At 47.4% G+C, this 12,088-nt stretch overlaps 1 protein-coding gene across 1 annotated transcript in view; it reads right to left on the bottom strand.

Moving 5' to 3' along the window:
* Positions 1-8,252, bottom strand: part of VPS26C (VPS26 endosomal protein sorting factor C) — a 46,680-nt gene extending 38,428 nt beyond the window's left edge. The window contains exon 1 of the mRNA XM_041734967.1: positions 8,067-8,252. Within this exon, the coding sequence (XP_041590901.1) occupies positions 8,067-8,123 (57 nt within the window). The 5' untranslated portion in view covers positions 8,124-8,252. The remainder of the gene's footprint in view (positions 1-8,066) is intronic.
* Between the last annotated feature and the right edge of the window lie 3,836 nt (positions 8,253-12,088).

Below are 12,088 nucleotides of genomic sequence, written 5' to 3'. Positions count from 1 at the left end.
CATTATCTTATTTAATCTCACAACAAAACCTTCGAGCAAGTATCAGCTCCATCCTATGGATGACAAAAAATTAAGACCTGGAGAAGGCACACAGAGGTATGATTTTAAATATTTACTCTTACCAGTGCCCTTGGCAGGTCACTGAGTTCCCTGATCCTCAGGCTTCTGAACCATAAAATGAGATGACCCTTCAGTGTTAGTGGGAATTACAGCACTCCGTGAGTTGGAAAGGGCCATACTAGTTAGTATATGTTATTATAAAACAGGATTAGCTAGGTGCTCTCATGGGATATTAGACCATTCACTAGAAATAAGGAATTAGGGATTTTTTATTAATCATATATTCCTGATGATCTTGTACCATATATGGGGCTTTGGAAACACAAGTCAAGTTTCTAGACTCAGTGAGGACTCTCGAAGTGGAATGGCAAGGATGCTGCAAGCTGAGGAAGATCTATTCACTCTGAGCTGTGTAAATTATGATGAAGATACCAGGAAATCAAATTTTGGACAGTTTTCTATTATTTTCTATATCTGAATTTGAAGGGAATCACACTGACAGTCCCCATTGGAAGTCCCCATTCTCATATGCATTTGGATCATTCTCTTAAAAATGATGTCCCAGAGCAAACACAAGTAATGGGAGGTTCATGTGTTCATGTGTAGTTCTGGGGCTATGCCAAAATAAGAATCTCACCAACATCTCTCTGGAATTTATGCCTAGAATATTATTTGTGTTTACAAAGGAAAATCTACAGTATACCTATAAGACCATAGCTTTCCCTCCTGATCAATGTATTTATAAAACTACTAGCTTTATGAATTTTGTGTAAATGTTTTAACTCTTCACCTATCATTTAATAAAGCTTTTGAGTGCCTACCAAGCGGGCAGGTACTGACAGGCCTAGGTACATAAATATAAACAAAATAGTATTTTAGTTAGGCTGACTCAAAGAACCAATTAATTACAAGTTTAATCAATGCAATGACAGAGGTATATAAATGTATTACAGGTTACTACTAACGTATAACAGGTTACTACTAAATTACTGAAAACATTCCGTGATACTAAGTCTATTCCTAACCACTGGACCCGCTGCTTCTCTGCTCCACCATGATTTCACATTCCAGTACAAGGTACTCTTCTCATAAGGAATTTTCTAAAATTTAAATTTACAGATTATTGTAAGTCTATGAGTGAGAGTTGTTAATTTTTTTTAAGATTTATTTACTTATTTGGGAGAGAGAAAGCATGTGTGAGAGAGCAAGTGCACAAGCTGGGGGAGAGGGAGAGAAAGAATCTCAGGCAGACTTCCTGCTGGGCTTGTGGGGGGAGGGGGCCTGATCTCACCACCCTGAGGATCATGACCTAGCTCAAATCAAGAGTCAGTCGCTTTACTGACTGGGCCACCCAGAAGCCAAGAGTTGTTTTTGTAACAGAAATGAAAACACACACTTCTAAAGAACTCATGTGTCAAAAAACAAAACAAAACAAACAAACAAACAAACAAAAAAAAAAAACACGGACCTGGAAGATATTTTAGTACAATTCTAAAAATGCCACAAATCACATCTCGTGGGACACAGCAGTAGAGCGGTATTTGGGTGTCTTCCTGTGTCCAGAGTGGAAGGTTGCCGCGCCAGGCAGCCACGGCAGGGTCCTTCGGAGCAGCATCCTCGGCAGCAGGTAGGCAGAGTGGTTCTACTTCTTCCCATCTCTCTCCCACGCCTGGCCATCCCCCTCTCTGGCAGGAGCTGGGTGGGGTTATGTGGGTGCTGCTTTACAGTAATAAACAAAAGACCGGTGGGATGCAACTAAAGCAGTCCTTAGAGGGAAATGCCTGCCTTTTTAAGTGGAGGCTACAACTGAATAAGCCAAACGGCCAACTTAGGAAGGTAGAACACAACAACAGGAAAAGAGCCAAATAAATTCAAGGAAAAGAGAAGAAATCTCTGGAAAGATGATAAAGTGAAACCCCTTTTAAAAACTGCTGCCAAATCAGACGGTAGAAGCGACTGGTAAAGCTTGGAGAATAGAGGAAACGAAACTTTTCACTGGACTCGGACTCCTTGGCACAGATCCGTGAGTTTTCGTTCACTCTGCTGCACTGTCTGCTCCCCCCGATGGGAATGAACAGGGGCATCTCTGGCATCTGGTGGCAAGGGAGGGAGACCCCAGACTGATACTCATATTTCAAAACTAGGCTCAAGCATGGCCAACTCACTGAGGCTCCAGTGACCCCTATCACTATCCCCCTCCCTCAAAAGGTCAATGCCCTACTTTGTGCTCATCAGGTATCATAGGTGCTCCTATTGGAGTGCTTGATCACCTTTGGTTTATGTATTTACCTGTCTCTCTCTACAACCTGCAAGCCTCATGAGATCGACAGACGCTGGCTGCATAAATCTGTTTGGATTTAATAAAAACCTAAAAAAGATTGACAAATGTCCAAGATAAAGATAAGAAGGACACCGTTAAGAAGAAAGGACAAGGGATCCCTGGGTGGTGCAGCGGTTTAGCGCCTGCCTTTGGCCCAGGGCACGATCCTGGAGACCCGGGATCGAATCCCTCGTCGGGCTCCCAGTGCATGGAGCCTGCTTCTCCCTCTGCCTGTGTCTCTGCCTCTCTCTCTCTCTCTCTCTGTGTGTGACTATCATAAATAAATTTTAAAAAATTTAAAAAAAAAAAGAAGAAAGGACAAGTTGTGTGAATGTGTGTATGCGCGCATGTGTGCGTGTGTGTGTGCACACATGCACATGTACACCATTCCTCACAGGAAATGCCTAGAAAGTGCATGAACTGTCAGCAGCCACCTCCAGGGACAGAAAAGGGGGAAAAAGAATTACTCTTCACTTTCCAGCCTTCTGTAAAATGTTAAGTCGTTCATACAGCATATACTATACTACATTTCTACTTTTTTAAATGACTCAACAGTGATTTTTTTTTAAGTCCATAATTTTGTCAATAAACCTTTTTTTTTCCCTAGGGAAAAAACCCAAATGCCAATTTTAAGCCCAACTATAACTCAGGTTCTCTGGTATGCACAGAATTAAAACCACTTTGAAATGCTTTCATGACAAACCAAGCACTGAACAGCACAGGAACAGAGTCAGGACATTTTCCAAGTCGAAGTCATAGTTTTTTAAATGAAACTATTACCGTACCATTGACAGGACTCCCAGGAAATTGATATCTATTTCTACATTATAAATTCCTCCATTTTGCACAAAAATGGCTATTCTTAGGGACACAGTATGACAGACTGTTGGAAGGGCAAAACTGACCAGCTGGAGCCGGAGTCCAGGCAGTCGTGAGTTGGGAAGCCTTGAGCAAATTCCACAATCTGCTCAAGCCTCAGTTTCTCTTTAGTACAACGGAGTGATGCAGCCTGGCTGACGAAACTCTACCCCAGTGCTTCCCAAGTACTTCTGAGCACAAGAAAGGATGCTTTATGGGGCTACAGAGGCAAACATGTTTGCGTGAACTACACTCACTTGTGACCAAGGATCAGGCTAACATGGGTGGCAGCCCCGCGTTGAACAAACTATGACAATTACAGGTCCTGCACTCTGGCAACCCACTGAGAAGTCAGGTCCCCAGTAACGGAATCTTTACCAATGCTGCTGAGATGTACAGAGAAAACGGCTAACTTGTATATTATTAGTTCCACTCGCAGCCAGTAAGAGTGGGGAGACTGGGAAAAACAGGCCACCCCTTGCACAACCATGGTGCAAACCATGCTTGAAACACACTCCGTCCACGGGCACTGAGCCATCAAGCAACTGGATGGCAAGGGTCCTGTCACTGTGCCAGCGCTGGCCACCTACTCCCTCTATCCTGAATCACAGATCAGAGACTAACACCTGAGTCACAGGCATATATGTCCAAATATATAATTTTGTTGATTACTTATTGGTTTTGTGACTTTTTTTTTTTGGCTTCTAAAGAAAATACATAGCAACCATCTGTTTAGAAGTAACCCTGATTTTTCTTTTTTTTTTTTTTTTTTTAATTTTTATTTATTTATGATAGTCACAGAGAGAGAGAGAGAGGCAGAGACACAGGCAGAGGGAGAAGCAGGCTCCATGCACCGGGAGCCCAACGTGGGATTCGATCCCGGGTCTCCAGGATCGCGCCCTGGGCCAAAGGCAGGCACCAAACCGCTGCGCCACCCAGGGATCCCCTGATTTTTCTTTTATAATCACCACCTAAGGTCTCCCAACACGAGATTAAGAAACACTGCCATAAGCCAGCAACTGCAGATTCTGTTCCCGTTAATGGCACCAAGGGACGTGTACTGCTTGGGCAAAGTTGACAGCACCTTCAACTCTGCCGACCATGAGACCATGAGACTATGAGGACTGGTCCTTGATGTGTAGGACTTCCAGCTGGGCCAATGTTACCATTTCCATTTCCCTTCTTGCAGCTTTTCTTTTCTTTCTTTTTTTTTTTTTTTTTTTTTTTATCTTGCAGCTTTTCTAAATGTACTTTTCATTCCTTGTACCAATTATTTAAAACCACAGAAAACATCTCAGCTGGAACATCTCTGAATGGAACGTGTTGACCTTTCGATGAAATAGTAATTATTTGGATGCCTGGGTGGCTCAGCAGTTTTAGGCATGATCCTGGAGTCTCCGGGATCGAGTCCCACATCACGTTCCAGCATGGAGCCTGCTTCTTCCTCTGCCTGTGTCTCTGCTTCTCTCCATGTCTCTCATGAATAAATAAATAAAATCTTTACAAAAAAAAAAAAAAGGAGGGATCCCTGGGTGGCTCAGCGGTTTAGGACCTGCCTTTGGCCCAGGGCGTGATCTTGGAGTCCTGGGATCTAATCCCACATCAGGCTCCCTGCATGGAGCCTGCTTCTCCCTCTGCCTGGGTCTCTGCCTCTGTGTTTCTCATGAATAAAATCTTAAAAAAAAAAAAATTAATTACTAAAGCAAAATGTACATAGTCTCCTATCACTGCCTCCCCCAATTCTTATTTTCAATGTCCAAGCTATAAAAAAGTTAGGAAAATACAAAGTAGAAAGGAAGCTAGAATCCTCGTACACTGCTGGTGGAATGTAGAGCAGGGCAGGTGCTTTGGAAAACGGTTTGGTGGGTCTTCAAAAAGTTAAACATAGTGGGGTGCGTAGGTGACTCAGTTGGTTAAGTGTCTGACTCTTGATTTCACCTCAGTTCATGATCTCAGGGTGGTGAGAAAGAGCCCCAAGTCAGGCTGTCTGCACTGGGCATGAAGCTTGCTTAAGATTCTCTCTCTCCCTTTGCCCTTCCCATCTCCCACCCCAGCTCCTATACCTGCGTTGTCTCTCAAAAAAAAAAAAAAAAAAAAAGTTAAACATAAAAGTATATCACCCAGCAATTCCATTCCTCTGTGTATATCCAAGAGAAATGAAAACCTATGTTCACACAAAAACTTGCACTAGAAGGTTCACAGTAGCCTTATCCATATAAGCCAAAAAGTGAAAACAATTCATTTGTCCATCAACAGACAAATGGGTAAATGAAACATGGGTCTATCCATTCAATGGAATATTACTTAGCCATAGAAGGAACCAGGAACTAATACACGCTACAGGTATGAACACTGAAAACATTATGCTAAGTGAAAGAAGTCAGTCACAAAAGGCCACGTATATGAAATTTCCAGAATAGGCAAATTCATGGAGTCAGAAAGTAGATCTATGATTGACAGAGGCCAAGAGGTAGGGGGAGGATGAAGAATATCTGCTAATGGTTACAAGGTTTCTCTTTAGGTGGATCAAGCTGTTCTAAAATTAATAGTGATTATTCGAGGAACTCTGGGAATATATTAAAACCACTGAATTCTACACTTAAAATGCATACATTTTATGGTATCTGAATTATATATCCATAAAACTTTATTAAAAAAACAAAACAAAGGGCAGCCCGGGTGGCTCAGCAGTTTAGTGCTGCCTTCAGCCCAGGGCCTGATTCTGGAGACCCAGGATCGAGTCCCGCGTCGGGCTCCCTGCATGGAGCCTGCTTCTCTCTCTGCCTGTGTCTCTGCCTCTCTCTCTTTGTGTCTCTCATGAATAAATAAAATCTTAAAAAAAAAAAAAAGTAGACTCCTATAGCTTTCAATTAGAGCCTTCAATTACACTCCGCCCCATTTACTCTCTCTGCTCCTCACATGCTTGCACGCACACAATCTTTGCTTGGACTATTTAAAATTTATTTATTGCCATACTTTACTCCTGGATGTTCAGTATGGAGCCTATTCTCCCACAGAGCCAAAAATACAAACATCACACTGGGGAAATTTAACACCAACGCAACACTATTATTTAAATAATCCACACCCAAACTTATTTATCAAAAATCATATGCTGCATTTGGCTGTCATATCCCTTTAGTTTGTTTTAATCTAGAAAAACTCCCTTTCTTTTTTTCATGACATTCACATTTTTTTTTAAGAATGCAGGCTAGGGATCCCTGGGTGGCGCAGAGGTTTGGCGCCTGCCTTTGGCCCAGGGCGCGATCCTGGAGACCTGGGATCGAATCCCACATCGGGCTCCCGGTGCATGGAGCCTGCTTCTCCCTCTGCCTCTCTCTCTCTCTCTTTGACTATCATAAATAAATAAAAATTAAAAAAAAAAATGCAGGCTAATTATTTCAGAGCCTTCCTCAATTTGGAAATGTGTTTCCTTATGAACTGATCTACGTTGAACCCTTTTTGGTAGGAAATACTACATAGAAGAGTTGCTCCCTTTTTGGCGCATCAGGCCAGATGCTCTATGATCAACCCAGAACACGGTGTCAGTAGCATCATGAGCGGTGACAGTGAGGTGATGCTAACTGTTTGGTCGTGGCTAGACTGGTGATGACCTGATTCCTCCATTATAACAGCCGTTTTTTCCCTTCTGAAATTAATAACCTGGGAGGTGACCGTTTGAGTCTGTGTAAATATCAGGATTCCCCAGTTTTGCATTCAAAAGGGTTTAGTATCGGGATCCCTGGGTGGCGTAGCGGTTTGGCGCCTGCCTTTGGCCCAGGGCGCGATCCTGGAGACCCGGGATCGAATCCCACGTCGGGCTCCCGGTGCATGGAGCCTGCTTCTCCCTCTGCCTGTGTCTCTGCCTCTCTCTCTATCTCTCTGTGACTATCATAAATAAATAAAAAAAATTAAAAAAACAAACAAACAAACAAACAAAAAACAAAAGGGTTTAGTATCTGTTCATGATCTTTGCCTGGTATCCTTAAAAAAAAAAAAAAAAGATTTTATTTATTCAGGATAGACACAGAGAGAGAGGGGCAGAGACACAGGCAGAGGGAGAAGCAGGCTCCACGCAGGGAGCCCGATGCAGGACTGGATCCAGGGTCCCCAGGATCACGCCCTGGGCCAAAGGCAGGCGCTAAACCACTGAGCCACCCGGTCTGCCCTCCCTATTCAATCCCTTTTGACACTGCTCTGCATTTATGGGGCCAACCACCACCCTCAGCTTTATTCCCCAGTGTGCAATCATGCTTTAAAATTCCCAGGGTGCTTGATTCTGACACACAGTAGGGCTGAGCTACAGGAACCTCAAATCATCCTCGTTTTGCAAACAAGGAAACTGAGGCCGGAGGAGGGTTAACGGACTGGCGAGGGGCCCAAAACTTGCTGATGCCGTTAAGAGTTTTATCTATTTTTTATTTTTATTTTTTTGTACTTGCATTTTTTTAATACGGCATTCCTTCTGTCGATCGCTCGAGAGAATAAAACCGGAGGAAGGAGTTAAGTTTCGCGTGGTGTCAGCTGACCGAGGCCCAGGCGGGTTCACGGAGGCCTCGGCAGTCAGGCCCGAGGTGGACTTGCGGGCGCCGCGCTCCTCCGCCCTCAGCGGACAGTCGGGCCGGGGGCCCGGGGCGGGCGGGGGCTCGAGGGGCCGGACGGTGGACGGTGCGGCTCAGGCGCCCGCCCCTCGGCCCTCGGCCCTCCCTCGGCCGCGCGGCGGGGCGCACCTGGCGCGGCCGCACCTGGCGGGGCGCTCTGCCCCGCCCACCGACCCCCCCCACGAGTGTCCCCAAGACGCACCTGCACGCCCGCCCTCCCTACTTACCCCGGCGTGATACACCTTGTTCGCTCTCTTAATCTTAATGTCCAGGGACGTGCCCATTTCGATCACTCCGCGGCGGGCGCCACTTCCGGCCGCGCGTGACCCGCGGGGACGGCGACTGGCCCCGCCCCTCCGAGCCGGGCCCCGCCTCCTCCTCCCCGCCGCCCGCAGCCGTTTCTCGAGACCTCGCGCCCCCCCCACCCTCCGCCTTCCTTCTTCCGGTGCCGGGGCGGGCCTTCGCGCGGAGCGAGACGCTGTCACTCTTCGCCCCGCCCCTGCCGGGCGTGAGGGGCGGGGCCAGGCCGGCCCCACCCTTTCCGCGAAGACGGTCTTCACACCGGAAATACCCTCCCCTTTCTAGTTTACTGAGGGGGGGGGGGACGGAAAACGGCTCTCTCCCGGCGTGCCCCGCGGCGGGGGGGCGGGGCCGAAGCCGCGTCGCGCGCGGGCCCTGCCTGTGCCGGGAAGGGGAGGCTCCCGTCAGGCAGTGCGCGAAGGAGTTGGCGAGGAGGCGGCGGGAACTGGGGGGCCGCGTTCCCGCCCAGCCCTCCTTCCTCTCGCCATCTCCCCAGTCTCTTCCGGAGCTTCTGAGGGCCGGCGTCCCCTCCCCGGGCCGCGCGCTGCCGCCGCCGGGTTGAGGACCCAGGACTCGGGGAGTGCCGGGTGACCTCGCCCGGCTCCGAGCGGCGGGGCCGCGGAGGCTTGTGGGTACTCCCCCGGCGCGCGCCCCGGAGCGGGTGCTGAATATTCATGAGGGATCGCAGGCTGCGGGCAAGCGCGGCGCGCAGGCGCAGAAGGCCGGCGGGGCGCGGAGCTGCCCGGTGTCCTTGTGCTTCCCCGCGGTCGGGGCTTGGCCTCGGGGGGCAGGTGCCTGCAGGCAGGGCAGCCGTGCAGTTAGGGAACGCACTGCCTCGAGCGTCATCAGACTCCTTGTAGGGGTTTTAAACCGGGACTTTGCCACCACGCAGAAGGCTGACGTTTCGTAATTTTGGTAACTGGTAGTGCAGCGAGGAAGTGCTTTTATGTTTTCAAATTCCTTAGTTCTTGAGCTCCAATTAAAAAAAAATAGAAAATAAAAATAAATTCCTTAGTTCTGATGTCTGTTTTTTAAAATGCATCCCTTTTAGGGTTATATTGGAAATTTGCTGTAAGGGGCTACCCCAGGTGGCTCAGTGGTTGAGCATCTGCCTTCGGCTCCGGGCGTGACCCGGGGTCCTGGGGATCGAGTCTCCCACCTGCTTCCCCGCAGGGAGCCTTGCTTCTCCCTCTCTCTGTGTCTCTCATGAATAAATAAAGTCTTTAAAAAAAATTTTTTTTTCCCATATAAAACAGTTTCATGAATCAGTTGTCACTGGTGCCTCCCTCTTGAGAATTGAAGGCATCTGATAGGACGACAGTGATGGTGCTATAGCTACAATTGCTCTCGAAGGGTGTTACAAGGTGGTGTTTCCCAATATTCAGGTCTCGGGTTTCAGCTCCTCTCTGCCCTCAGGGCTTCAGTCTCCCTTGGATGTCTTCCTGCACCTCAAACTCTGGCAATTCTAAAACAATCCATCAGGGATTTAATAATCACAGTCTAGTCTATTTGCAATTCCAGGAAATGAATCCCTCTCCACCAGACTTCCCCCATCATTTCCAACTGGTAAAATACCAATCACGGTAGACCACGAAGGGAAGCAGGAAGAGAAACATCTCACACAAGAATCCCCATTCTAGACTCGTTTGCTCAGCCAACCTGCTTTATATTTATTTTACAGCCGAGCATTTCTTGTTCCTTGAGGTCAGGTAGGGCCTGTGGTTCTCATCTTTGTGGGTTGTACACCATCTTTATGGAATATTGGTGTAGAGCAGAGAGCTTCAGCTGCAGCGATTATCACTAATCTGCCCTCTCTGTGTGACGGCTTCCAAACATGAAGCAGTCCATTTTTCTCCAATCGTTCTCTCTCTCTCTTTTTTTTTTAAGATTTTATTTATTTATTCATGAGAGAGGCAGAGACACAGGCAGAGGGAGAAGCAGGTTCCATGCAGGGAGACCGATGTGGGATTCAATCCTGAGACTCCAGGACTGCGCCCTGGGCCAAAGGCAGGCACTAAACAGCTGAGCCGCTGAGCCGTCCAGGGATCCCCACCAATTGTTCTCTTTTGAATCTTTGCCATCCCTAAGTGGCACCTGAGGCCATACCCCTAACTATCTGGTCAATTTCAGTTACTAAAAATCAGATCATGTCAAAGTGTCAGTCTCATGACCCGAGTGGGACACCAGATCCTTAGTGGGGGTGGGAAGATGGGAGTCACTTTTCTGGCTCTCCGACACTTCACCATCCTCTCCAGGCCTCGTTTCTGTGTTGAGACAAGCATCGCTTATCTTGCCAATTCTCTCTTGATTCGCTTTTGTCTGGGTAACTGGCCTGTGCTTGAAACTCCTTTCAAGGGGGTACATATGAGAAGACCTTGTGGGCCTTCTCCCTTCCATACATTTCCATGGGAGATCCATTTTCAGCTTAATCTTTTCCATCACCCCCCTGCCAGCACCCACTAGGGCGCTCAGCCTCTTGGGAGGGTTCATCAAGGCAGCTCAAGACCATTTGTCTTCCACGGAGTTCACGTGCCTCATGAGAAACACACATCCATATCACACAAAAGGGCTGGACTAGAAGCTGCCCCAAAGCCTCTCCTCTCCACCCTCCTGTCTCTCTTCAGTCTTCTTGCTCCTTCCGGAAATAGAGACGGAAATAGAGAATAGGAATAAATCAGCAAGAATGCTGACCAGACAGATTTGCAAGGAGTGAATGGAAGAACAGCCTCGCCCTCCAGTAGACCCAACCAATACCAAGGACAGATTACCCTGCAGCCTCCCCCTTTATATCACTTCCCTCCAGAAACATTGCACTCTCCACAAGGCCAACTACCTCCTTTCATTCTTTCTTCTCCCTCCATATATAGAATGAGATAGAGAAGACTGGGGAAGTATTTGGTGGAAGCAGAGCTTGATCTGCAGCTTTTTATCAAGCCCTGGGGAAAGTGTCTGGCTCCAATTGTAGGCATCTTTCACTAGAAGATAGGGCACTATGGTTCAGCTGTGAGCCTAATGCCCATTCGGGGACAGGAGGCGAGGTCCCACTAAACTTCTTTCAGTGGAGGCTGTGATGTTCAGCCCAGACTTTTTAGGACTGAGGGACATGTTCTTGAGCTGCTGAGAGTATTGCTTTCAAGAGCTGTCAGTTCAGTCTTCAAAACCTTCCCTTAGCTGAATACTGCTTTGCCCAAAGTTATGGTCCTCCGAGAGGGGTGGAGGAGATATGGGGGACAGCCCATATCAATGATGAGTCAATTTAGGATACGAATACCTCTTCCCCTCACCTCAGCTTGGAAAGACTCTGAAGGACAAGGCAGCTCCCTATATTAGCTGCATAACAAATTACCTTCAACAAGTAGTAGTTAACACAACAAATATTTTTGATCTCATAGTGTGTGTGAGTGAGGAACTCAGGAGCAGCTTCACTGGGTCATTTTGGCTCAAGGTCTCGGGTGGTCACAGCCAAGATGTTAGGCAAAGCCACAGTCATCTGAAGACTGGCTTGGGCTGCAGGATCTACTTCCAAAATGGAGCCCTTATGTGGCTGTGGGCTGGAGCCCTCGATTCCTTACCACATGCACTGTCCACAGGCTGCTTGAGACTCTTCACAGGCTGCTTGAGAGCTAACTTCTCCCAGGCCAGGCAGTCCCACAGGGAGAGCAAACAGAGCTGTAGAGCCTTCTATGACCTAGGCTCTGAACTCACATTTACTTTTCTTCTGTTGGTTAGAAGAGAATCACTAACTTCAGCCCACACTCAAGGGAAGGGGAATTTGGACCAACCTTTGGAACTGAGCATCAAAAATTTGTGGGCATATTTTAAAGCACTTTATTCCCATTGGCTGGGAGCCTTTGCTGTGATAGCATCACGAGTAAACTTCTCCTACTGCCCAACCTAATCCTCCTTGCTTCACCTCCATCCCCACACCTGTTGATCTGGAGAGTACCCC

This window comes from Vulpes lagopus, chromosome 20 (genome assembly GCF_018345385.1).
Source record: "Vulpes lagopus strain Blue_001 chromosome 20, ASM1834538v1, whole genome shotgun sequence".
Taxonomy (NCBI): Eukaryota; Metazoa; Chordata; class Mammalia; order Carnivora; family Canidae; genus Vulpes; species Vulpes lagopus.
Note: the sequence above shows the minus strand (reverse complement) of the source record. Positions and strands in the feature narration are given on the sequence as shown.